Source organism: Anguilla anguilla, chromosome 19 (assembly GCF_013347855.1).
Source record: "Anguilla anguilla isolate fAngAng1 chromosome 19, fAngAng1.pri, whole genome shotgun sequence".
NCBI classification, from domain to species: Eukaryota; Metazoa; Chordata; class Actinopteri; order Anguilliformes; family Anguillidae; genus Anguilla; species Anguilla anguilla.
In genome coordinates, this window is record NC_049219.1 from 6070546 (window position 1) to 6098161 (window position 27616).

Consider the following 27616-nt stretch of genomic DNA (forward strand, 5'->3'; position numbering starts at 1 on the left):
GTAGGACAGACTATTTCGTTCAGACGAAGAGAGTCACTTTCGGGGGGTTCCTGAACCGCAGTCCACCGGACGTCTGCAGTCTTTCAGCAGAGCGAACAGCCGACGCGAGTCGCGCAGAAAAGAGATAAGCCAAGGATCCGATTGGTTCCTGTTGCTCTACAAAAAAAAAAAGAAAAAATACTCCGACTACCACATTCCCCGATGCAAAGATCTGCTGCGAAGGCGGAACGCCGGTCGCAACGTGGGAGGCAACGATTTAAACAGCGTTTTCTCACAATGTGAAGGTCGCCTGCAGGATTACTTCCCTATGCCAATATTCCCGGCAGCTCAAATTCCCCTTTCGGCGCCGAGTGAAGTTTAACTTTCGACATCAAGCGGACATGTATGATCAAACACTATAAGAACAGAACAGAGAAATTCCAAGAATACCGTAGCGGGGGAAAGCGCCTTTCTGAACTAGGCATCAATTACCCGGCCAAGTTCGTGGGACACATTTTAATAGCCTCGTCTCCGTAATGCCGGCAAGATTCGCTCATCGTTGTTCCAGGCGTAGTTGCTACCGACAAGGAAAATATGTCAGATAACGGCAGATTTCACATCTAAAGGCAACGAACGTGGTATTATACGACAAATAGCCTGCCTTTTTTCGTGTTATACCAGAAAACATCATCAAGCACGGCTATTCGCTTAAATGCTACTTTTCATGACTGTTGCAGAATATGAAGTAACAAGTCTACCGTACGCAGATGTGGTAACATAGGATTTTTTTCCGGCGGTCATGAAGTTTGTACTTGTGCATATTACCTCATACAATAGAAGGAAAATGGGATTCTTTCGACTCTTTTCACAGATGTTGCCAAGTGATGCGCGGTGCCATCTAAGCTACTACACTCAGCAACAATGTAGATAACTTTTGCACTATGGATTCTCGGATCCTCTCAATTAGAAATCGCACATATTCGGGGACTTTAGCAAGTTATAATTTCTTGTTTTTCTCATTTTGCAAAGGGAAATTCCTTTCTATCGTTATTTTATTAAATAATTTGAGACAAGAAGAAATGAGCATCTGATTGATACAGAACTATAAAAACGGCATTTACCTAAATTTCTTTTTCATATTTTCCCCTCTCGCTGAGTAAAATCTCGTTGGCTCTTATGGGAATAAAACACTCCTCCCGCTGTTTGCTTCTAAGGAGAAAAATGGCGGAGACCGAGAGCTCGGAGGTAGGTAAGAGAAGCTTCGGTAAAATAATTCCCTACAAGAATGTGGTTGGCCCCGAATCTTCCGCCCGCATGCTTGCCTGTAATATCGTCTTGCGGAAATGCGCTGCAGACCGCACAGCGATTCGGGGTTATATTTAGAACGATGCTTTGGGTTTGCGATTATCACAAGATCATTCACTTGGCGCCGTCTGTCATATGGAGCGAGTGATGGGAAAAAAAGAACATTTTTCATGAACGATGTGTGACTGGGGAAAATCACCTCCATTTATACAATAATCGTATTCGAATATGATTATTGTAGTGAATGTAGTTGTATGCGTTCGTCATGAATGAAACCGACATACTGAAAAGCTAAGACAGAGAGCCGATGTCGAAATGAAATATGTGCACGATAAAAAATTAGCGTGCTTGTGTGACTCTGTCTTTCAAGTTGGGTTTGATGAATGACGTGCTTAAGCGGAAATTCCAAAAATAAATCTTAGCCCGCTGGGTCGAAGGTAACTTGACATTTAACGGCGGGACTGTGTAGGTGCGCTGTCCTTGGTGCTGCAGAGCTCGCCTTCGCTTAGAGTAGCCTATACTTCAGAGCGCAGTGTCACCAAAATAGACTATCAGCGCGTGCAGTTCGGAGCTTTTTTCATCCTCCACTACTCAGTAACACCGATCTCGAGGGAGGAGATCTGGATCTTGCCGGGATATTTCCGCATATGTAATATTTATAGGCCAGTGGTGGTCTTACCCAAGGTTGCCTGCATAAATATCACGTAGCATACGGGTGGCCGAATAAATTGTTTCACAGTACTTAGCGTATTAAAATGAGGATGTGTTGCGTGTAGGCCAAACTCTTTAATCTGAATAAACTCTTTAATCGGAAATCCTGAAAACACCAAACGTCAAAATATTTATTAACTGCACAGAAACATGCAGACTACTTGTCATGCTGTCAGGAAAAGCTCAATGTCATTAGGCATTAAAAATTATTATTATTATTATTATTATTATTATTATTATTATTATTAAGAACCTTCATAGACATCTTTATGTATCTGGAAATGAGCATACTGGCCTGTATAGATGTAGCTCCTGATAACCACATATTCCTAGAGTTAAGGGTTAAACTGGGACCAGCAGAATATTATGCAATAAAACAGAGTGCGAAATTATGTATCCACCGTGCAATTATGAGCACTTGACTGCCTGCGTGAAATCCCTGGAGAGCCCCTGAAACTCGAGTGGGCCATCCTCAGTTCAGCTCTCAACCGAGGCAAGGATTTTTAAATAAAAAATACAAAAAAAACCCGCTGATTTGCATTAGAGAGGCTTCCACATAAAGCAATAAAAGAGTTTGCCGACATTTCGCGCATAATTCACCACGGGCAGACCGGCGCCGGCTTTCTGGGGGGAGCCTTATTCCCGATACGCTCCATTGGTTCTTTCCGAAGACGGTGCCTGGAGATGGTCTGCTGGCAAAGATGCGCTATCGGTATGGGTGTTGCGTGCGCACAATTATCCTGGCAGACGGAGCTTACGCTCGGCCCCGTGGTGCAGGGAAGAGCCTGAGAGGACTGTGAAACTGTCCTCGACCGGGGTGTCACAAAGACCAAGCATTAGAGAAGGGGGGGGGGGGGGGGGGTCAAGTCATAATTGAGCTTCTTCCAGGCATGCCAGCAGATGCCATTATACGTGACCCGGGATGACCAGTGCGCATTCATCATCACCGTGTAGCTGTGGATCGGAGGTCCGCCACCCCGCTCCTGGGGGGACGTCTGGCCTGCTGGCTTCCATGGCCACTCAGCGCTCAATCCTTTTTAAAGGCGTGAGGTCACAAATGTGTGATTAGAATGTTCTCAACTGAACATTCTAATGCTGATGTCACAGTCACCGCTGGTAATAGAAAGCAGTGGAGTCCTAGAGTTCTGAAGAAACGTTCCCTAAAAAAAACCTTCTCTTCAAACGGTTCACCAGAGCAGTTGATTGGTTGCCTGGTCTCATTGGTCTGAATTAGTCACCGATTCTATTGTGAGTTTAGAAACCCTGCATCTCCCGTATCTCTCCAAGAACAGATTAAAGGGACACCCCCCTCGCGGTACATGCATCACCGCGTGCATTTTGGAGCCCGGTTAGCGTAGTTAGCTTGCATTCAGCGCTCTACTGATCGTGCCAACGCACTTGCTGGCATCGGGATGCAGGCTCTGATCCGGGGTCTAGCACCGTCGCTCATGCTACTCAGGTGGACGAACCCGTGTTCTCTCGTTTCTCATTGTGAGTCCCTGGAGATCAGAGCCTGTGTTAAATGAAAAGGGCGGGATGTGAATTTGGGGAATCCTGTGAGCGGGGGTGGGGGGGGTGGGGGGGGGGCAGAGCCCGACGTGCCGAGCGCAGCCTCGGAAGGCGGGGGGGGCCCGGGAGAGCGGGCGGTGGTGGGCCCGGCTAAAAATAGAACCGGCGGGGAGAAGAGAAAAAAAAAGAAAAGAAAAGAAAAGAAAAAAAAAGAAGCGATTCTGATAGAGGCGATTGAGAAAAAGCGACTGATCTGCTTCACTGCGTCGCCCTGGGGGATAAAAAAAAACCTTGGGTGCGTAAGAGAAGACCCCCTCTACTGCCCCCCGCCCCCCAATTTTTCTCTCACCCTCCCTCCCCCAGCACCCCGGTTTCAGGGTCCGATCGCCGAGAAGCTCTGCGCTTTCTAAGCTTATCGCATCCGAGCGGCTCCACATTATAAACACCAGGAGAGAGAGTTTCTGGGTTTCCTTTAATTAGCCCCTTAGTCACGAGGCTCAAGGTTCACTGATGCATCTGGACTGAAGGGCAGTGCTACCGTTAGCGCGCTAACACACGCCTATTCCCCCCCGCCCCTATCACCGCTGATTCATCTGCTGTACATCTCTGTGGGCCGCTACAGACGCCTACAGACCCAGGACTTCAATGCTAATTGAGCCGCGGCGGCGTCGGAACCGGACGAGAGAGGTATGAGGGGTGCGGGTGGGAGCGGGTTTGGTCGGGGGAGGGGGGCGGACCGTCTCCGTCTCTGTAGTTGGCGGGAGGGCGTTTCGACGGGACACGACACCGCGCGGCGGCTTCCGATCGTTCCCCCCCGCCCCCCTCCCCTCTCCCCCCCCGCGGCGATGAAAGCGCGGGATCTGTCGGCGCTCGACTCTGCCGGGGGGGGCGGGGCCGAGCGCGTTCTTTTTAACAAGGTACCAGAAAGCATCCCGGGGAGAGAAAGAACAGTTCCTTTCCCCATTAACGCTCCCCCCCCCCCCGAACTCTGGATCAGGAAGACTGTTTGAGCCGCGCCAAGCCGGTTCCTCGGCGTGTGATGAAAGCGGCGCCCGCCTCCATCGAAACTATTCCGAACCTCAGGTTGACCCGCAGTTCACCTGCCCCTCCCAGCTAACACAGAACGTTCTCACAATGTCGCTGCAATGTTGAAAAAAAAAAGCATTTCAGTGACATCGTGAGAACATCGGTTCTGCTCGTCCCCTTTTGATGGCAACTGGACCAATATCCCATGATGCATTTCTCTCCATCTCCTGCCCAAACTAAGCCTCATTCCAGACTTTCATCTTTACGAGTTTCCAACATCTCGTTGGTCGGTCAGAGTGGCGACGGACATTTTGAGCTTAAGGCGTTTCTGGGCTAGAAAGGGGAGAAAATGTATTTTTTTCATCGTCCGAACGGCTTTTGAAGCTGACCTGGTTTTGATACCTTTTAACGAGCAAAATTATCCCTTTCCTCCTCGTAATAACAAAACGAAACCCTCGGGGACTCAATTATACTTTTTTCCATTTAGTCCGAGAACCACTCTGACAATGAAATTGCTTTTTTAATTTTGTTTCGGCGACGGACCTCGTTACAATTCCTTCCGTAACCCCCCGGAGAGAACTGAGGAGAAAAATACGGAAATGGAGCCAATTCCAATCACTGGGGCTTCGTCCGCCTCGTCGGTCTTGTCCGATGCGTGCGGCGCGTTCGCGAGCTAATCCCGGTGGAACCAGACGCGTTCCGGACCACCTGGACCGCCAAGCTTCAGTCACGCACTTAGCAGCGCTCCACCGAAAGGACGTCCCGCGTCTAACGTTCTCACAATGCACAACATTTACATAACCTTCCGCTAATTATGCGTCTTGCACGGTTGAAAAAACACTATGTTAGCCAGGTAATACATTTGCGCACGGGCTGATTTCCACATTAGCGCTCTCTCCAAATTATTTCAGCGCTCAGATATATTAGATATTTGTAGCTATCTAATTATCAACTCGTTCAAAATGACCTTCCCATTTAGATTAGATTTTATTTTGGGGGGAGAGGTAGAATCATCAGTGAACGCTGCTCCTTGCGGAAATGAACTTGCGCAGACTTCAAAATTGGGTTCTTTATCCAGATGTAACGACGGTCTTCGAACTTTCCCACGAAAATAAATATCTCACCCTGTTCAAGACCTTGCTGTTACAGCTGTACTGAACGTTAACTGGCTGATTGTCACAACTTTGCTTTAACCTTGCTGGCAAGCTCTGAATTAGTTAAGCATAGCCATTCCTCCATCTGAAAACATGCATTTTTCATTTTTTCGGGGGTGATTGCGTGTATTTGTTATTGGAGCTTTACTGCGCAGGTATTTTTCCTGTTTTCATTTCTGTGAGCACAGCTGGACCTGAGATCCAGTCAAGTCACTATGGCGAGTCAACTTTTTTTTGGAAGACACGCGTCACAAGAAACTTGGCACTTTTATAATCTGAAAGAGATTTTCCGTATTCTGTAACAGTGTGAATCAGTTCTGACAAACAATCCCCCAGTGAACAATCACATTAGAAGTGCCCACTACAATCCGTCTCTCATCCACTCGAACCAATTTAACTTTTAAGTGCGTGTGAATGCATTTCCTTGTTTTACACAGATCAAGAGCTTGAAAGCAAAAAATGTAATAGCTCTCCTGAATATTAAGTCCGTGGGATAGGAGAGTGCTGATAAATGTAACCCTGTGTGTGTGTGTGTGTGTGTGAGAGAGAGCGAGAGAGCTTAGCAGTACGTGTGTGTGGGCCTGTGTGCAAGTCATATACCGCAGTTGTGCAGGTCATGATGCGAATGATGCATCTGTGTTCCTGTGTAGTGTTAGCAGGTTAAATTAGCGGCAGGTTTACCTCCAGGGTAATGCAACCCCATCAGTCTTTGGGTCACACTCGTCAAAACAACGGTACCGGGCCAGACTTTCTATGGTGTTCGGCGCCGGTCAGGACAGCTTTTATGAGAGGGACAGGCCTCTCGCCAAGCTGTCCCGACCGGCGTCGAACACCACAGAAGTTCCGGAAGCGCCTCCGGCCACGCTGAATTCCTTCCAGAACATTCCCCGCTTTCGACAAACGGACGTTTCGACAAGAAACTGACATTCGGGTGCTTTTCTCACTGAGCCAACGGTCTCATTCTGGTGCTCAGTATGCGGGCTGAGCGAGTTCACTGTGTGACAAACGGCGCTGTCGGAGAACGGTGCGTCTGTGAGAGCGCCACTGACAGTTGGAACAGGAAGTGACATTGACGGGGAAGGCGAGGAGATGGGGGTGGGGATGGGATCTGTAGTGCGTGTGAGAGGAAGTGGACGGCTTCACACCCCTTTCTGAAGTGCTATCCATCTCGACGCGCCTCGCAGATTTACCTTCTGTCTCCCCCTTCTCCCCCCCCACCCTCTGTCAATCTCTCTCTCTTGCTCTCTCCTTCCATCTCTCTCCCTCTCTCTATCAATCTCATCTCTCCATTTCCTTGTCAATCTCCATCTTTCACTACCTCTCTCTATCAATCTCCATCCTTTCCTCTTTTTCTCTCACTCACTTGCTTTCTCTTTTTCACTCACTTGCTGTCTTGTTCACTCACGCGTTCTCTCTTCCCCCTCTCTCTCTGTTTCTCACTCTCTCTCTACGCCCTCTCTCTCCCCCCTCTCTCTCTGTTTCTCACTCTCTCTCTCTACCCCCTCTCTCTCCCCCTCTCACTCTGTTTCTCTCTCTCTCTCAACTCCTCTCCCTTTCTACCCCCTCTTTCTCTGTTTCTCACACTCTCTCTCCCTCCTCTCTCTCTGTCTCTCTCTCCCCTCTCTCTCACTCTCTACCCCCCTCTCTCTCTCTGTTTCTCACACTCTCTCTCCTCCTCTCTCTCTGTCTCTCTCTCCCCTCTCTCTCACTCTCTACCCCCCTCTCTCTCTCTGTTTCTCACACTCTCTCTCTCCCTCCTCTGTCTCTGTCTCTGTCTCCCCTCTCTCTCACTCTCTACCCCCCTCTCTCTCTCTGTTTCTCACTCTCTCTCTCCCTCCTCTCTCCCCCCCCCCCCCCAGCAGCCGCCCGTCAGCGTGGCCCCCTCGCAGTCGGTGCAGCCCGCCGCGCTCCCCAGGCCCGTCCCGTCCGTGCACCACGTGCCCCGGAAGCCCCACACGCCGCACCCCTCCTCCCTGCCCAGCTGCCCCGGCCGGGGCAAGATGGCCAAGTTCCTCACCCCCGAGGAGATGACCTCGCGGGACTACTACTTCGACTCCTACGCGCATTTCGGCATCCACGAGGTAGGGCGCCGCGCCCGCGCGGGCCTTGGGGCGGTGGGGTGCGCCACGCCCTCCACCCCAAAATGGACCCCGGGTCATCAACACATAGAGGCTGGTGGAGGGGTCAGCATGATAGCTGCCTCTTTTCCTGCTCCAGCTGTGCTATGTGGGTCAGGTTAGCCTCTCCGCGGTAAGGCTGAGTCTAAATGGCTTCGGAGACGCGCGTGAGGCGCCCGGCCAGGTTCCAAATGTGGACCAGTCCAAATATAAGAGCGGCAGCATCCGCCGGGGGGGACGTACCTGACGTACCTAAACGCCGCCGCTCCCTGTCCCGCAGTCCCATCGCGGTTCCCATTAATAGACGCCCGCGGGATCGGTGACAGGGGCCGACCGAACACCTCGCGGCGTCCGTAGTGAAAGCGACTCTGCCGAAAAGCACCTCCCCTCCCCTCCCATCGATTCGGCCCGGTGCAGACTTCAACATTCTCCACTTTCATCCGTCCTCCCTGACCTCAGTTCTGTTTAGCCCTAATGTCTTACGGTGACCTGGCTTCGCTACATTACATTACAGGCATTTAGCAGACGCTCTTATCCAGAGTGACTGAAACACATTTAGCATTTATATTCTAGTGTCAATTTATACAGCTGGATATGTACTGAAGCAATGCAGGTTAAGGGTACAATGGCAGTGCCCCACCGGGGAATCGAACCTGTGACCTTTAGGTTACCAGACCAACTCCTTACCCATTATACTACACAGCCCTAACCCTAACGCTTTCCGCAGGAGATGCTGAAGGACGAGGTGCGGACGCTCACCTACAGGAACTCCATGTACCACAACAAGCACGTCTTCAAGGACAAGGTGGTCCTGGACGTGGGCAGCGGGACGGGCATCCTCTCCATGTTCGCCGCCAAGGCGGGCGCCAAGCACGTGTACGGGGTGAGCCCCAAATCCCGCCGGAAAACCACCACCCCCCCCCCCCCCCCACCACCCCACTGCCATGTCCCTTACACCTTATCAGATACCAGCTCAAACGCGCATTTGAATTGCTTTAACCGTCGATGTGGGGAAGGTTTGACAATGCTGCTGTGGCTCTCCTGGAACTTTCCAGAACAAATGCTACCGAGACACAATCACATGATTCGATATTTGAGTTTTCCGCTGAACATTGTTGAAAACAGACGTTTCTTTCAAAACGGTCAGTAACCTGGTGTCTGTAACGGTTAAAGACACCCAGACAAAGCATTTGACAGGACGTTAGATATGACTGTGAAAGAAGATAAATGGCATTTTGCAAGTAGATGGGTAATCACTCAGTGTAAAAGCACGGGAAGCAACAAAACGGGGCTAAACTATGCTACGATAAGAAGAGATAATTCCAGACAGAACTACAATGGCATAATGAAAGGTAACGTCCTTAATCACGAAGTGATTTGTTCTTGACGGGAGGAAAGAAAGCCATTATCTCACATGTGACAAAAAAAAAGCAGAACGTTTTCCCCGGGGGGCAAATGCTTTAGACACAAATTGGCGTCGCCCGCTGTGTCAGAAGCATTCCCTCGGGGCGGGGGGGGGGGGGGGGATTGCTTCTACCACTGTTCAGGAATGCGCCTGCGTTTCTCCTGGCTCACCAGAGGGGGCGCAGTATACTACATTTTGAAAATTGAGGACATAGAGTGGAAAATAGCGGGGAATCTGGGCAAAGAGTTTGGAGAGGGGCTGTGCCAACAGGACCTGCTGACGCAGTCCGTTGACTGAGGTTTATACAAAATGCCCGTTACTGTGCAGCAGTAATGGGTTTTGGGAAATGGTGTCCCAGTGCGCTGAAGAGTGGGGGGAAGGGGGAGGGGGGGCTGGTGGGGTTAGGCACTGACCAAATGTGACGAGAATATGGCAGAACTATGTGTGTGAGTGAGTGAGTGTGTGCGTGCATGTGAGTGCATGTGTGTGTGTGTGTGTGTGTGAGTGAGTGAGTGAGTGAGTGAGTGAGTGTGTGTGTGTGAGTGTGTGTGTGTGAGTGCATGTGTGTGTGATTGTTTGAATGAGTGAGTGAGTGAGTGTGTGTGTGTGTGTGTGTGTGTTTGAATGATTGAGTGAGTGTGTGTGTGTGTGTTTGAATGATTGAGTGAGTGTGTGCGTGAATGTGTGTGTGTGTTAGTGTGTGTGTGTGTGTGTGTGAGTGAATGAGTGAGTGAGTGAGTGTGTGTGTGTATGTGAGTGCCTGTGTGTGGGTGAGTGTTTGAGTGAGTGAGTGAGTGAGTGTGTGCGTGTATGTGGGTGCATGTGTGTGTGTGTGTGTTTGAATGATTGAGTGAGTGTGCGTATGTGAGTGTGTGTGTGTGTGTGCGTGTGTGTGTGTGTGTGTGTGTCAGTGAGTGAGTGAGTGAGTGACTCCGTGTTGTGGAGAGAGGGATCTAGCTCATTTTCCACTCTGGAAGTTTCAGATAAAAGCCCCCGACAAAAGTCAGTCGCTGATACAGATCTCCCCGCGTGTTGATTTTAGCACTGGCTTCTGTTATTCATGTATTCTTCTGCACAAAAAAAATTATATTTATGTGTATGTGTGTGTGTGTGTGTGTGTGTGTGTACGCGTGTGTATGTGTGTGTGTGTCTGTGTGTGTGGTGTGTGTGTACGCGTGTGTGTTTGTGTGTACGCGTGTGTATGTGTGTGTGTGTCTGTGTGTGTGGTGTGTGTGTACGCGTGTGTGTGTGTGTACGCGTGTGTATGTGTGTGTGTGTCTGTGTGTGTGGTGTGTGTGTACGCGTGTGTGTGTGTGTACGCGTGTGTATGTGTGTGTGTGTGTATGCGTGTGTGTGCGTGTGTGTACGCGTGTGTATGTGTGTGTGTGTGTATGTGTGTGTGTGTGTACGCGCGTGTGTGTGTGTGCTGATGTTAGATAACAGCGATGCACCAGGTCAGTGCCTGCCCCTTTAAGCAGTCACACTGCTGTGTTTTTAAGAGCATCTCCGGGCGCTCTCCTCCTCAGCCTCTAACGCAGAGCCAGTCACATCAGAGGCCATCAATTCTCCACGGACGCGTGATTCAAATAACAATAAGAATAAGAGGGAACGCACCGTACCGTACCGTACCGCCGCGTACCGCCGGTGCAGCTGCACAGAGACGGCACGGCGCCGCCGGGTTAGCGGGTTAGCGGGTAGCGGTTAGCCTGGAGGTAAAGGGGCAGACAGAATAACGGCGCGTCCCGGTGCGATCGCTCCCGATTCCACGTGCAACAACCCCGGAGTGGTGGCGTGGATTATATAACCCCCCCGCCCCCCCCCCCCCCCCCACCCCTGTGCGTTTCGTTTCACGGCTGTGCTAGCCAAGAATTAAAAGCTCCAGCGACAGCTCTCAGCTCCTTTGGGTTTCTGTATGAAGGCTGCAGTGCACCGTTGGGTTCTAATGTTAGGGAGGCTAGTGTTGAGCTGGGTTTAGTTAGGGAGGCTAATGTTGAGCTGGGCTTAGTTAGAGAGGCTAATGTTGAGCTGGGCTTAGTTAGAGAGGCTAATGTTGAGCTGGGCTTAGTTAGGGAGGCTAATGTTGAGCTGGGCTTAGTTAGGAAAGCTAATGTTGACCTGGGCTTAGTTAGAGAGGCTAATGTTGACCTGGGCTTAGTTAGAGAGGCTAATGTTGAGCTGGGCTTAGTTAGAGAGGCTAATGTTGAGCTGGGCTTAGTTAGAGAGGCTAATGTTGAGCTGGGCTTAGTTAGAGAGGCTAATGTTGACCTGGGCTTAGTTAGGGAGGCTAATGTTGAGCTGGGCTTAGTTAGAAAGGCTAATGTTGCCCTGTGTTTAACTGGGAGGCTAAAGACTAGTGTCTGAGGCTCCTGTAGGTAGCGTCAGGCTGATATTGGCTCAGAATGGGATTATAAAATCAGGTACTCTAATTATGTCCCGACTCCTTCATTTCTGGAACAAAGAGAGCTTGTTAAATTAAGAACATCTGATTAGGAACAGATGGTCTCTGAAGCATTACTCCATCGCATTGGACTTAACTTCAACGGCTCCAGCGGGAATTCAACTGAAACATAATTCACCTGGGTTAATGCCTGCAGTCTGTGGTGATATATGTGACCCCCGACCCCCCCAAAATAAAACACTGCTAAAACCCGCTGACAATCGCCACGCTAACTGTCACCACACATTTTAACCACACTAATCAAGGCTATTGTTTCACTTATACTGTATTTTTAACCGGAGCTGCTTTGGGTTATAGAAAGTGCACTGCTTGACGAAGCGTGAGCATCTTAGCCCAGTTCTTATTTCTGTAGCGGACTGAAACAAGGCTGCGGAATGGAAAAGAAACTTCCGGAAGCCTGATTTTGACCCGAAAAAAAGCACAGAAAGCCCTTAGATCACCCGATAGTACACCTTTCCTGAAGAATTCAGTCCACCAACTGTAGTTTCAACGAGGTCTGAGAAAGTGAAACTTCTAACACCGTACATTCAATTCCGATTAATTATCCGTTAATGCATTATTAAAATGTTATGAACATTTATTGCGGCCCGATTTATTACGCAAGTGTCCTGAGTTTGACATCGTCCCGTACAAATGATGGTGTCACCGCCCAATAGGGCGAAGGGCAAATGAATTATTCAGTTCAACCATAATGCATCATTTAAAAATACCTCGGCGATGATTAGTCAGCATTCATAACAGTTGATACATTTATTTAATTAAAGACCGGCCAGACAGTGGCCAAGCTCAGGGAACCTTACAGAAGGTCAGGAAATGCACAGCGGAGATTAAAGTATTTATATCGTAGCATAGCAACTAGCAGTACCGTTGTCCATGGAATTTTCTAGATTGTAAACTTGTCCATGGAATTTTCTAGATTGTAAACCCTGGCCTCGCCTTCGATAATCCTGAAATAACAAAACCATATTCCAAGGTGTTGGTCGTATAATTTAAGGACTGATAAGGAGAAGACATTCCTGGTATAACTAACGGATTTACAGGTAATTTAAGGAGAGGTGAGCAGCGTTCATTTGAGACCAGCAGTCTCAGAGCTGCTCGGTCTCGTGAATAACAGACACCAAAGCAATGTACTGCTATTCACGAACTTAATAAATGTTTAATAATGCATCATTAATGGCCAAACACTGGGAGCGTAATACAAAGACTGAGCGGACCTGGGAGATCTTTGCATTCCAGAATCCCTGTCACTTAGATACCGTTACTTTAACATCATAGATGCTGGGAAAATATGAAAACACTAGCACAGATCCTTGAGGGTCTTCAAAACGCTTTACAGCGGCATGAAAACATTTTTTTTTGTTCTGAACTGTGTGTTTATTTGAAAGAATAATCCATAATCTGTAGTAATTTTACTGGTCTTTACTAATTTCAGTGATTTCAAACAATTATTTGACCAAGATCTGCTGGTCACCAACTAACCTGTGCAGCAGAAATTCTCTGGTCTTGTCACAGAGTACCGTTCTCACTTCCGTACCCATAATGCACTGCGCTTTGTCTTTTCCTTCTTGTCCGACAGATCGAGTGCTCTAGTATATCAGAATACTCAGAGAAGATCATCAAGTCCAACGCCCTGGACAGTGGTAAGAACTGCTCCGTACCTCTGCTCTGCAAGCCATTGTGCTGCCTAGGAGACTGTTGCCTAGCCAACTGAGAGGCCATTGGGACTGGCTAACTGTGGTTTGGGTGGGCGGGAATGGACTACTGCACGCACATGTTGTTTGTTACACTTACTGTAGTTACATTTAGCGACTGTACTTTGTTCCCAGAGCGCACTTTCCACACAGCTAAAACTGTCAGTGTAAAATCAACTCTGATATAGTTGTAGAGCTCGGATGTACTTTTGGTCCCTACTAGATGCATCAATTCTGTTAGGGACGATGTAACACTGAATTTTGATATGTGTAGTTTGCAGCACCTGTCCTCTGACAATAAGGGAGCTCACTTAACTGAAATGGATGGAAGCCCATTCAAAGTGCATTAACGAAGCATCCAGCACCAGCTGCCGGCAGATAATGATCAAAGTCCCAACAAATAGCAGCATTTAAGGGCCATAAACTGTAGACTAGGGCTGTCTAGCCTTATCTGAACTGGGTCGGTGTTAGTGCCGATTTTAGTTTTTGCCCAAATCTACTTATCAAGGTCTGGACTGAAGACCATTAGTTACTCAGTTGGATCAGATGTTCCAGTGCTGGGGTAATACGAAAACCTGCACCCACATCGACCCTTTTCGGATAAGATTGGGCACCCCTGATATAGACGGTCCAGTAATACAACGTAAGTGCGCCTCGCGCTCCTGCATTCTGTTCCATTGTTACATCATCAATGCGTCCGCGCTTTTCGTGTTAAGGGAGGCATTATGTTTCCTTGAAAATAATTTTCTGCATACACCAAACAGCAAGTGTACAGCATCTCCTGACTTAACGGAGAGTGGAGAAAAAGTGTTGTTTCAAACTGAAGGGCCTTTTTTGAGGAGGATGCTGCTGGAACGGAAACGGGGAAAGCTGATTAGCGCGCAGACGCGTCGGAGGGAGAGACAGCTGGTGGCGCCATGTGGAATCACTTCACCGCGTGCCCGTTATTTTGGAGAACTTTTGTTCACGGTTTATTCTGGGCGCTGGTGGTAGAAGTAAGATAAACCAAGCCGCCAATCAGCACGCAATTATGCGGCGCGCACAGCTATTCGGAGCATTGATTCTACCCTGCGATTCAGAAGAACAGAGCAAAGTTAAAGTATACTCAAAATAATGTTCATGCGATATTAAACTGTTTTTTCTTTATTTTCTTATTTTTTAAAAAATAAAATAAAAATAAAAACAGCCAGGAGATGTCACCGATGGATAAGAATCCGAGAATATTCCAATATATTTGAATACGGTAAAATCATGACACCTTAATTTAATATCAGAAAATTTATTACGAGAAAAAGACGTATACACAGCTCTTATACCCTCAAACATCAAAGCCACGGTGCACAAGTGGATAAACCTTATTGACGTGCCGCGCCAGGGCACGAGCCGAATTCCTCTGTCGCGATGCATGCGTCGCATTTCCAACACATCGGCTGCCTGGGTATAGCTAATCAAACCGTTACAACTAGGTCGCATATTCCATTTATTTTCTATGAGTGTTTGCACGGCTATGAGCAAAATGTTTTAACATGTCCAATTTAGAATGTCCGTCCCACAAGGAGAGTGAGCTAATATTTACCGGAGAGCGAGGCTTAATTACCACCGAACTGGTTGGGGCTATCAAGTTTGGGTGATGCCAAGACCGAGGAACCAATTTAATCCGGCGTGACATTTTTATTTCTTATCCAGCAATATGACAGTTGCAGATACCGAAAGTGAGAAAATAAAAAACGACACTTGCGTAAATGACACGTTCAGTTAAATTAAGGACAAAGCCTAGTGTGATCAATTTGAAACGAATCTGAAAGAAATGCAGTTTCCATGGAAACAAACGCTTCTGATTTTAACACCGCTGCTTAGGCTACTGTGCGGAAAGGCAAATGCCGGTGTCACAGAGTAACGTATTCGCACGTGCTAGGAATAACGGAAAACATGCGCAGTAAAATGTCCAGTGATAATTCAACTCTTAATAGATAACATTCGGTCCCACGTTCCAGAGCGGCACCAAATGTTACCTGTTAAGACTTACATCAGCACTGTTAGAGTTGAATTAACACTGGACATATTACTGTGTGGCTCACACGCATATGTAGAGGATGGATAGTTTTTATTTAACATACAATCCATCTATACAGCGGGATAGTTCCTGAAGCAATGCAGGCTAAGTAAATTTTGCTCAAAGGTACAACAGCAGTGGCCGACCTCAGGAATCAAACGGGCAACCCCTGAAATACAAAGCTGCTTCCCCACCTATTATAACGCGCCTTTCGCAGTGATCACCATCTTTAAGGGGAAGGTGGAGGAGGTGGAGCTGCCGGTGGAGCAGGTGGACATCATCATATCGGAGTGGATGGGCTACTGTCTCTTCTACGAGTCCATGCTCAACACCGTCATCTTCGCCAGGGACAAGTGGCTGGTAGGAGTCACGTGTGTGTGTGTGTGTGTGTGCGCGTAAGATTCAGTCTGTTGTGCCTGCAGTGTGAGGTCCAAAATTTCTGGGTGGTGGTTGTGTTTGTGAGTGTGTGGATATGTGTGTGTGTGTGTGTGTGGGGGGGGGGGGGCTGTTAATGTGTGTGTGTATTGGCTGTGAGACTTGGTATTTTTTGGGAAGTGGCTCTCTGAGATGCTCTCCTGCATGCGCAGCTGTGCTCTGCAGTAATGCAATGGCTGCAGTGATGCGCAGTGACGCGCAGTGGCTGCAGTGATGCCGTAGCTGCAGAACTCCTCGTTTGGCTGATGTGGCCTCCCAGCACATGGCAGCTGTGAGCCCTTGACTGCCTGCCAAGCCTGGTTCTCCAGGGCTGTGTGTGATTTCCAGCGCGAGCAGCTGAGAAAAGTGACATCTCTGTTGTCGGGCAAATTGACTGCCCGCCCCTGTTGTCCCCCCCCCCTCCCATCCTGCCCCCCCCCCCTCCCCCATCCATCAACAGAAGCCCGGAGGACTCATGTTCCCCGACCGAGCTGCGCTCTACGTGGTGGCCATCGAGGACAGGCAGTACAAGGACTTCAAAATCCACTGTAAGGCTGCTGCGTGTGTGTATGTGTGTGTGTGTGTGTGTGCGCGCGCCTGTGTGTGTGTGTGTGCACGCGTACGTTTACATGCGTACACGTGTGTGAGTGCATGTTTGTGTGTGCACACGTGTGTGTTTGTGTCCGTGTGTGTGCACATGTCCGTGTTTGTGCATGTTTGTGTGTGTGCACACGTGTGTTTATGTGTGTGTGTGTTTGTGTCCGTGTGTGTGCATGTTTGTGTGTGTGCACACGTGCGTTTATGTGTGTGTGTGTGTGTGTATGCATGTGTGCACTTGTTTGGAGAGCAGAACACAATTCTCAATGCACACGCATATCTATCAAATGGGCCGCCACCTGCAGTCATTGCTTATACTTCTCCAGTAAAAATAAACATACATATTCTCACTCACACACACACACACACATTATATTCTCAGCGATGTGTGCGATTTGTCTCGTAAGGGCAGTTTGATGGAGACTCGGCCAAATGATCAATAGAGGTGGTGAAAGAACAAGCGTCTCATCACTGGTGCCTCAACGCTGCTTCGGGAGTCCAGGACTTTTATCGTTTCTCACAGGAAAGGAAAGTCAGGCTAAAGCCATTCATTACCCGATTCCCATCAGAAACCAGAACAACTATTCAACAGCGCTTGTTCCCCTGACAACCCCCCCCCCCCCCCGCCCCACCAGACACACACACAGACGCGCTCCCCACCCAACACACACACACCCTCCCCACACACACACACACGCACCCCCCCCACCACACACACACACACACACACCAACCCCCCCCTCCCCCCCCACACACACAGACCCTCCCCACCCGACACAGACACACCCTCCCCACACACACACGCCCCCCCCCCCACACTCACACATACACACACACCAACCCCGCCCCTCCCCCCCCACACACACAGACCCTCCCCACCCGACACACACACATCCTCCCCACACACACACACGCACCCCCCCCAGCACACACACACACGCACCCCCCCCCCCCACACTCTCACACACACACCAACCCCCCCCTCCCCCCCCACACACACAGACCCTCCCCACCCGACATACACACACCGTCCCCACACACACACACACGCACCCCCCCACCACACACACACACACACACACACACACACCAACCCCCCCCTCCCCCCCCACACACACAGACCCTCCCCACCCGACACACACACACCCTCCCCACACACACACACATGCACCCCCCCCCCCACCACACACACACACACATACACACCAACCCCCCCCCCCCCCCCCGCACACACACATAGCTAATCAAACCGTTACAACTAGGTCGCATATTCCATTTATTTTCTATGAATGCTATGAAAGGTCTTATCCGAAAAGGCGCCAGTGTGGATGCAGGTTTTTTGCGTTAGCCCAGAACCATGACAAACCTTACTAGCTAATCGTGGTCTTCGGTCAATACCTCGATATGTAGGCTTGTTAGTTCTGGGCTAAAACCTGCGTTTTGCAGTTGTTCCAATGACCTTGATATGCGTTTTTGTGTGTCGCTTTTGTATCTCTCTCTCTCTCTCTCTCTCTCTCTCTCTCTCTCTCTCTCTCTCTCTCTCTCTCTCTCTCTCTCTCTCTCTCTCTCTCTCTCTCTCTCTCTCTCTCTCTCTCTCTCTCTCTCTCTCTCTCTCTCTCTCTCTCTCTCTCTCTCTCTCTCTCTCTCTCTCTCTCTCTCTCTCTCTCTCTCTCTCTCTCTCTCTCTCTCTCTCTCTCCAGGGTGGGAGAACGTGTACGGCTTTGACATGACCTGCATCCGCAACGTGGCCATCAAAGAGCCTCTGGTGGACATCGTGGACTCCAAGCAGGTGGTGACCAACTCCTGCCTGATAAAGGTGTGGTATCCTCCGACGTGCGTGCGTCTGTCTGTGTGTGTGTGTGTGTGTGTGTGTGTGTGTGTGTGTGCATGTACGTGTGTCTGTCTGTGTGTGTTTGTGTGTGTACAGTGTGTGTGCGTGTGTGTGCGTGTGTGTGTGTGTGTGTGCGTGTGTGTGCGTGTGTGTGTGTGACTGTGTGTGTGTGTGTGTGCGTGTGTGTGACTGCGTGTGTGTGTGTGTGTGTGTGCATGTACGTGTGATTGTCTGTGTGTGTGTTTGTGTGTGTACTGTGTGTGTGTATACAGTATGTGTGTGTCTGTGTGTGTGTGTGTACAGTATGTGTGTGTGTTCGTGCATGTGTGCGTGTGCATGTACGTGTGTCTGTGTGTGTGTGTGTGTACAGTATGTGTATGTGTGTGCGTGCGCATGTGTGCACGTGTAAAGTATGTGCGTGTGTGCGTGCCTGCAGGTTTTGCATGTCTGTGTGTGCGTGTGCATGCACGCCCAATGCGTGTCAACTCATCCGTTCAAGTGTCTGCGTGGTGTATTCGAGCGGGCTCTGGAAGCTCAGGACTGAATCGCAAAGCCGCGACTAACGCCGTAACAGCGAACGTCCTTTTTTACGCAGCGCTTAAAAAACTGAAAAGGAAGATAAAACACCGGTTTTAATCGGTGCAATAAAATAGCTAAGGGGATGCAATTAAATTAAATTGCGGGGAGAACCTGAGAAAAGTGAAAACGCAGCATTGAAATAAAGCGCCGTGCGTGTCAATCGTAACCGTCGCAGGTTGCACGGGTGCACGCGTGCGTGAGAGATGCGTGGTTAATCATCGCCATGGTTACTAATGGGTCGGTGGATGATGGAACGATAGGCCGAAATGAAACTAAGTTACAGCGCGTGTCCCTGAGCTCAAAGTCCCTTTATCATTGCTGTTATTCAGGCTTTTGTACCCCTGCCGTTTCTAAAAGGGAACATCTATTCCGTTCTGTCGAGATAAATAGCTGGGTTTCACGGCTGAAGACCTGGCTCAAATTTGAAATCGTTATTTGAAATCTTTTTTTTTTTCTCCCCCCAGCAGATCCTTAAGAATTTAAGGAAACAGTTTACTAAAACATTGTTATGAACGGAAAACGTTTGTTCCGAATATTGACGAAAATGCACGTCTGTAACTAATTTCCAGTAATCTGCAGGAAGTATATTGGCAGCTAAACGGTTAAAGAAATTGGCCTGAGTATTTCATCCTGCTCATGCGGTGTGTGTGTATCAGTCCGGGGGTTGCGTTGCTGCTTCGGCCCTGCAGGGGGCGACGTGAGGCCGCTGACGGGTGCTCTCGCCCCCTTCTGTGACACGCAGGAAGTGGACATCTACACGGTGAAGCCGGAGGACCTGTCCTTCACCTCGGCCTTCTGCCTGCAGGTCCAGCGCAACGACTACGTGCACGCGCTGGTCACCTACTTCAACATCGAGTTCACCAAGTGTCACAAGAAGACCGGCTTCTCCACAGGCAAGGAACTCTCCCTCGCCTCCGTTTACATTACATTACAGGCATTCAGCAGACGCTCTTATCCAGAGCGACTTACACAACTTTTACATAGCATTTTACATTGTATCCGTTTATACAGCTGGATATATATACTGAAGCAATGCAGGTTAAGTACCTTGCTCAAGGGTACAACGGCAGTGTCCTTACCCGGGAATCGAACCTGCGACCTTTCGGTTACAAGCCCGGTTCCTTACCCGCTGTGCTACACGCCCCCCCGTTTTAACCGCGAAAGCCGTCGCTGGAAACGCTGTTTTTTAGCCCAGGGGGTCAGGCCGTAAAAGTCCTGCCGTGTGTTTCTTCCACCCATGAACTCCAGCCGGCTGATTTCACTGATTATCTCCACCGCCTGGCTGAGGAATTGTGCTAATTAGCAAACAAAACAAAATCCCGGGGAGGACTTTTACTCTCTGAACCCGGATTTTCCACCTCTGCAAATTGAGTGAGCGTTCAGTGTCAAACATACTGGCGTGTCTGTGTTAAGCGCTGAACACGCTGCAGGGTGACTCACCAGCACTGAACGCGCTCAGGTCTGTTTTCCAGAAGCATTAAACAGGAGGATGTAAAAAAAAAAAAAAAAAGATCAGCATTGAGCTTAGTCCAAGTACTACGAAACGTAATGTAATAAACCGCTTGATTTTGTTTTCCATTAGACCGTTTAACAGTGCGTTTAAAAAAGTTGAATCAAGCACAATAATTTATCTCTCAACAATAATCAGGACCCGTGTAATTGATTTGCCAGTCAGCATATAAAAGCAAGCAGCATTGTAAACTCCTCATGTTAAAAGTGATTCTAGCTGACGTCCTCCGACTTTTCCCGGGTGATATGTCTTTATTTCCCGGGTGATGTGTCTTTATTCGTTTGTACTGCTCCCCTTCCATTGGCTGGCTGATATCCAGGGGAGGGAACAGGAACAGGTTTTACGGCAGGTCAAAGTTTTTATCCCAGGAAAAGATGTTCCTCAGTGGAATGTGAACCCCGGCGTCCCGCTGGCTCTTCAGTTACCTTATAAAAGGGGAATAATACGGAAACTGCAGAGAGAGCTGCCGTCTCGGTCACGGATTTCTGCACTTCCCCGTAAACGAAAAACGGCGCCGAGCTTTTGGTCGGATCGGGGGGGGGGGGGAAGAGGCCGGGCCGGCGTTCTCTGCCGGGATAGACGGTCTCCGCGGCTCCGCGATTTCACACGCGGATTAGCGCGAGCACTGCATTGTGGGCCGTCGGCGATGGAGGGGGGTTGGGGGATCCTGGCATGCCTTCTAAGGGGTCAGCTGTTCTCAGAAGAGAGAAACCTCTTTATGTCATCACTTTGGAAAGATGCAGCCCGTTTTTTTTTTCCCAGCTGGCAGACCGCAGACTAGGGACTAGGGCACTCTTACGCTTTTACTGACTTCTGTTAAACTGGTCCAACAGCGGCCCCTGGTGGCCATTTCGGAGATGACAGGAAATATTCCGAACTGCGGCCGTTTTTGCACTCGCACCAGTCCCCCCAAGGAAAAAACACCTCATCGATTGAAAGCCATAGAGTGTAATAATACACTGCACCACGCGCTACTTTGAGGAGTAAGACGCCGTAGGGGGGCTGTACAGCAAGCGGGCCATCAGAGGGGCCATCGCTGACTGATGGCGAGCTGCCGCCGGTCCGGCTGTCCGTCACCGCGTCCCCGCCGTGAACCCTGAGGGCACGCCGGGACGCCAGTTGGCCCGGGGGACGAGGGGCAGCTGTCTCAAGAGCGCGGAATAGTCCGCGAGCGGCCCCGCCCCCCTGTCGGACCGCCACGGCGGCGATCTGCAGACCGCGGGCGGGGCCGACGGGGGGGGGGGGGGGGGGGGGGGGGAGTAAAAGAGCCGCGGTCAGAGACTGGAGAGAATGGGGAACAGGGCCATATTTGGCAACGCGAGCAGGTCCTTGTGCTTGTAATGGCGAGGAACAGGGCCGTATTTGGCGAGGTGAGCACGCCCGTGTGCTTGTAATGGCGAGGAACAGGGCCATATTTGGCGACGCGAGCACGCTCGTATTCTTTGAAATGGAGAGGAACAGGGCGGTATTTGGCGACGCGAGCGCGCTAGCATGCTTGCACTGGCGAGGAACAGGGCCGTATTTGGCGACGCGAGCGCGCTAGCATGCTTGCAATGGCGAGGAACAGGGCCGTATTTGGCGACGAAGCTAATTCGAGCTGGCGGTGGAGCGCGTGATATTCACAGGGCGGTGCAGGGGCACGGAGCTGCACTCCCCCCACAGACTGACCGCCGCGGCACCGCTCCCGCCGAGAAAAGCCCGCTAGCGACGGACGACCTAGCGAACCGCTTTTAAAAACGCTTTTATACGCTAAAAACCACCACGGAGGAGAAAGTTACCTTCCCGGATCGAACAACTTAACCGGCTTGTTCACGCCATCACGTTCTGTCCACAAACAGACTGGGTAGCTACACAGTAAGATGTTCGGTGTTAAATCAACTCTTACAGTGTGCACGTGGTCCCTATTGGACTCATATAAACTCTGTCAGAGTTGAATTGACGCCGTACATTTTAGGGTGTTTTAAGCTTGCTTTCGAGTGAGCTGGCTCCCTTCGTAACGTGCATCTTGTTCGGTCCTCCGCAATCTTTGGCATCGTTCAGCAGCCTGAATGGATCTAGCGGTCTTATGAGGGCATACACAGGAAGCCGACAGCCTCCCTCTACCTCGACCACACAGTAGTCCTCGGAGCTCCTGCCGACACGACGTTGGTTATTCCCGCCTTGGCGTGGTTTACCTGAACGTGTCCGTCGAGTCTGGAATCTCAGAGGCGTCAACAGAAAGGGAAAAGGTTTCAATTCCAATCGCTTTTCTGTACTTCCGAGTCCCCGCTGTGTCGCATGCACACCCAGAATTCCTCTGACCGCTTCACACTCTACAGACTACACAGCACTACAGGAGAGCTAGCGCCGGTCAGAAGGGAGCTACGTCTCTCAGTCATTACAGCTTTTGAGCACTAGGCTTGTTGCCGGGAGCAACTACCGTAGCGGTAACCGGAGTAACCCCGGGCCGACTAAAAATCCACCCTAACCCCCGGCGAGGGTGAAGGTAGCGGTGTTATGGTACAGCGGGTAAGTACATTCGGTTAATGGCGGTTTTGAACTGCTAAACAAAGGCCTGCGGCTCAGCTAGCGCTCCTATTGGCCGAACCAGCCGTAGCCCCCCTTGATTGACTGATGTTCCGTAAAGCCTTTGTAATCGACGTTCTTTTAATACAGACGTAAATCGCGGGGGGGGGGGGGGGGGGGTCTCCGATAATAAAAACCCGTCTAGAATAACGAAGACAGAGTGTCGGTCTGCGAAATCAAGCGGAGAAATCCATACGACCGGAGCGGTGCGGAGTTTCAATAAGGCCATCAGCATAAATCACTCCCGGGAACTATAATTTGAAAGCGACATTTCTGACAGCCCAGATATACCAGACAGAAGAACACATACAGATAAATGAGCGAGATAAGATTCCATCGTTTTATATTTAAACATTTATACGTATTTTAAAAAAAAAAAAGCAAGTCGGTCAAGCCGAACGAATGAATCTTCACGCCAGACGCGTTCCACGGGCGTTAATTAAAAAAATCGAAAATCGTTCTCTTTCGTTTTCGATTGGCGAAGGCCTCTGTTTGAAACCCGCGCGGGGACGCGCCGAAACGTCCGAGCCGCGGACCTTCGGCGGACCGACGCTCGTATATTTTTATGGACTTTTTCGCGGCCGATTTTAAAGCGCTCGAGCGGACCGAGGGTTGGCGCTCAGGAACCGGGGGGGAAGACGGTCGTAAAAGAGACCGGCTCCGGCGCTAAGTCGGTTAGCGCTAACGTTCCGAGCTAAATCCAGCGTGGCGCGTCCGGTGCCGTGGCGGATACATTTCAGACTTCCCGCGTCGCGAATCGCGAACGGTTCCTGTCAAACGAAAAGAGTAAACAGAGCGACGGAATTTGCATCTGGAGTTAAAGTCTTGCTGCCGTTGAACGCGTTGTGCGTGCCCGTACAGATTCTTCAAATCAGCAGATGCTCAGCTCTGCGTTCTGAACATCCCAAGATCCGTACCCCCCTACCATAGACGTTTAAAAGATTCCAGTTCGGATTCATCTCCCGGAAATGTGTTCAGGGGCGTGGCTGCGTGCAACACCGCGGCAACGCTCTTTGACCAATCGCGAACCTCCTTTAGCCAAGGAGGAAGTGATGACAGAGGGGAGCTGGGAGCTGGGAGAGTATCTGGCGGTGTCTGGACTCTGTGGTGTGTCTCTCTCTCTCTCTCTCTCTCTCCACAGCTCCGGACGCCCCCTACACGCACTGGAAGCAGACCGTCTTCTACCTGGAGGAGTACCTGACCGTCCGCAGGGGTGAAGAGATCGCCGGCAGCATCTCCATGAAGCCCAACGAGAAGAACGTGGTGGGTTCCCGTCCCGTTCGTTTACCGGGCTCCGAACCGGAAGGTCATGGGTTCCAGTCCCAGACGGGGCTCCGATGTTTTTCGCCCCGGGCTGAGTCAGGGTTTTGGCCTGAACCGCTTCTCGAAGAACACGCCCAGCTGTAGTGCGCTGTGCGATATGAGGCGTTCTCCATTTTTTTAGAAATGCATTCTGGGTCTTATGAATCAAACAAACGCCGTTTCCGAGCTTGGCCCTCACGGTGCTGAAAACGCCCCGATTCTACGAACGTTTCTTGTATTCTCATGTTATTGCGAAATGTTCAGCTGTCTCAGTAATGCTTTTCCACTATTTTCCATTTTGCACACAGCCAGCAGTCTGTCAACGCCACTTAGAGCTGTCGTTCGGACTTTCTCTATGGTATTATTTGTCATATTTATTCAGCGACAGGCGGAGCCGCTGCCTCAGTCGCGCAAGCTGCTTGGGAGCTAAATGAAAGTCCGTTTTATTGCTTTAGACCGCAAAACCTCTCCCTCGTCTAAACGTGAAAAATATCCTTTAATCAGACACAAAGGCAGTCTGGGTAAACCAAAACCACACACCAAAAGTGAATATCAAAACAAAACACATAAAGTGAACCATTTTTCCGAGATCCCGTGCTAGTTGATGAATTGTTATTAAAAGGGAAATAGTATTATATAGGGAAAAAAATACAACAATTAAAAGGAAAATGCCTTAAAATAATTAAATTATATAAAGGGGAAAAGCACTGTCCTGCAAGCTTCATCGGTCCTGACAGAAATAGAAACTATTATTTAGACTTGTTTTACTAGATAAAACGTGACCTGTCCAGAGTGTGTTCCTCACTCTCCCCAAAGCATGCTGGGATAGGCTCCAGCACCGAGAATAAGCGGGTATAGATAATGTATGGATGGATAAAAGTGATAAAAAAATGTATCCCTGCCCTTTTGAAATGATGCGTTTTTCCCCCCCACCCCGCCAGCGTGACCTGGACTTCACCTTCGAGCTGGATTTCAAAGGGCAGCTGTGCGAAGCCGCCATTTCCCACGACTACAAGATGCGCTAAGCGTCCAGCGGGGGGGGGGCGCCACGCGGCCGCCCGGGCAGGCGGGCAGGGGCGGAGTCTCGGCACCTGCGACGGGGGGCGCAGAGGGCGGGGTCAACCCGCGTGATGTCATCAGCACCGGGCGGGGGTCCAGACCAACGTCCTTGGCGCCTAGACTTCCCGCCGGCGAGCGAGCACTTTGCACTCCGACTGTTCAGAATGCGGCTTTGAATGTAATGGATGGATAACCGAGTGATGTCGCTTTCCGTGAAGAATGTTAGTCACGATAGATGTGCAGTACGAAACAGGCTAACTGACTTTTTTGTTGCTGGTTGAGGCTGCGATGATGGTTATAGCTCTTCCGAAATTAATTGGGGTACACTTGAGTCCCTTAATGCACTTGTTTATCGTAGTGTAAGTGTTTAAAAATTACATTAATAATAACGTTAATTTATCGACGACGCCGTTGATATTAGTAAGGTAGCGACACAAGATTTCAAAATAGTGAATATTGGGGCATTATTGTTTGCAGTGAATCGGAATGCATTTTTGTCTTCGGTTCGGTCTAAAGCGAGAATTTCATTTTGGAGGCTATTTGCATGTTCAATCCTTTGAGTAAATCTTGATTTCCCATTGATGTACTTTAGGATATTAAAGTTTGAAGTTGTAGGCAATACGGTAAGGAATCTAATAAGACGCTCGAGAAACATTTCCAAAGGGCAACAGAATTTTCTCTGTAGAATAATTTCTCAAACTCTCGACTTATTTTTCTTTTGTGGGGGGGGGGGGGGGTTGGTTTTCGGTTGGTTTAATCAGTACTGTGTACGCTGTGAGTGTGTAAGTGTGCAGTTGCTGCTGGGTGTGCATTCTAGTGAATCAGCATGTATCGAAGGGTGTTGGCCCAACACTCTGCAGTGTGCGGTGTGGTGTTGATTAAAGCTGTGTTGTCGATGGGCGTGGGGGGGGGGGGGGGGGGGGGGGGGGGCGGGGGGGCCGGGAAGGGGGTTTGTGCACGAAGCCAAGCCGTGACCATCTACATGCGTCCGCCGTCAGAACGAATCCACTCACAGAACAGCACACGGCTGCATTTAACCACGGGAACTGAAAGAACTACGTCCCCGGAACTGGAAGGACTACAATCCCAGAACTGGAAGGACTACAATCCCAGAACTGAAAGGACTATGACCCCGGAACTGAAAGGACTACAACCCCGGAACCGAAAGGACGATGGGGAATGTGCTTGCCAAGACTGCAGAGACGCACAGCCTTGCGGGGCGAACCCTCCCTGTCTCTTCAACTGAGCCCCGCCCTCCCTGGACACTTCCCATCATGCAGTGCGCTCCCCCCCCCCCCATCAGGCCCAGGACCTGAAGTCCGAGCGGCAGCTCTTCACCCGTGCTCTTACAAAAGGTCATCGCCAAGGCGACGTCAGGAGGCTACCTCCCGTCCAATCAAGACCTCCTTCACAGCCGCTGTGAAGCACCATGCACACCAAAGACTCTCTATTCACCGACAAGACACGCTACTCTCTGTTCCCTTCCCATCCTCCCCCCTGTGACTACACCTCTGCCTCCAAAACCATGAATGTTCACTAGCAGCAAGGCTTGGAATGTACCTTGTTGTACAGAAAGTATTCCCAATCAATACCGGCCAAACAACGTCTCCCGCTGATCGTGAATAGTCAGTGACAACCTGCTGTGGGTTCGACATTATCCAGTATTAGAATAGACAGCACTTCTAGATGTAAAGTACGGAGAGAACTGTGTCCTGTTTGTAAATAAGATGTCTTTGCATTAGCTTATATTTCAATCATTTTGTAACAATGTGTCAAGTTCTGTGCACTTATGTATCGATAGGCTGACTTATCTGTCTAACAAGTACTGTACATATACAAAACTGCAATATATTTCACCCATTTTATATATAAAGGACTATCTTCATATAGGAATATATTGTGTATAATAGCATGCATAACTGCGGTGTTGCCTTAGTATGTTTTTCAACTTGTCACTTCAGTAAGGGTTATATTTTTCTCCAAACAAGCAAAAATAAAACGTTGAAATTTGCACACGTGAAACTTGTATATTAATGCTATTGTAGACGTATTTAGTGGGGAGTAAACCTTTTGTGGGAGATGCTCAGCTATGGTTTAAGGTTTTTTTTTTTTTCAGGCTAAGAATTAATACGATAAAAGGACAACATAAGTTAAACAGAATACAAAGCTGTAAGACTTGGACAGCACTCTTCTTGGGAGATATTTATCGAATCAAGGAACAAATATGATTGTTTTTAGTTATATCAATAATTAGGATGATGAATCTCAGTGTTCATATTCATTGTGTTGTTCATTTTTACATTTATCATAAGATTACTGTCTCTCAGTGAATAAATGCAGACATTATAAAC

General features: G+C 49.5%; 1 protein-coding gene across 4 annotated transcripts; it reads left to right on the plus strand.

Moving 5' to 3' along the window:
- Positions 1 to 62: 62 nt before the first annotated feature.
- Positions 63 to 27616, plus strand: LOC118218664 (protein arginine N-methyltransferase 8-B). Of its 4 annotated transcripts, none has more exons than XM_035401242.1 (10): positions 63 to 1224; positions 7544 to 7765; positions 8529 to 8684; positions 13241 to 13304; positions 15626 to 15768; positions 16283 to 16370; positions 18120 to 18235; positions 19572 to 19722; positions 24046 to 24167; positions 25148 to 27616. In XM_035401242.1, exons 1-10 carry the CDS (start codon positions 1156 to 1158, stop codon positions 25229 to 25231), a joined length of 1215 nt encoding a protein of 404 aa, XP_035257133.1. In that variant the 5' UTR covers positions 63 to 1155; the 3' UTR covers positions 25232 to 27616. The 4 variants fall into 4 exon arrangements, with proteins under 4 accessions (XP_035257133.1, XP_035257134.1, XP_035257135.1 ...); XM_035401243.1 differs by having other exon boundaries at positions 64 to 1224; positions 7547 to 7765; XM_035401244.1 differs by having other exon boundaries at positions 69 to 1228.

Bases quoted from the DNA above. Each gene is read 5' to 3' on its own strand.
- LOC118218664 (XM_035401242.1), top strand. From the start codon at position 1,156: ATGGGAATAAAACACTCCTCCCGCTGTTTGCTTCTAAGGAGAAAAATG. The intron at 15,769-16,282 runs GTAGGAGTCACG...ATCCATCAACAG, and splicing joins TCGCCAGGGACAAGTGGCTG to AAGCCCGGAGGACTCATGTT. The intron at 18,236-19,571 runs GTGTGGTATCCT...TGTGACACGCAG, and splicing joins CCAACTCCTGCCTGATAAAG to GAAGTGGACATCTACACGGT.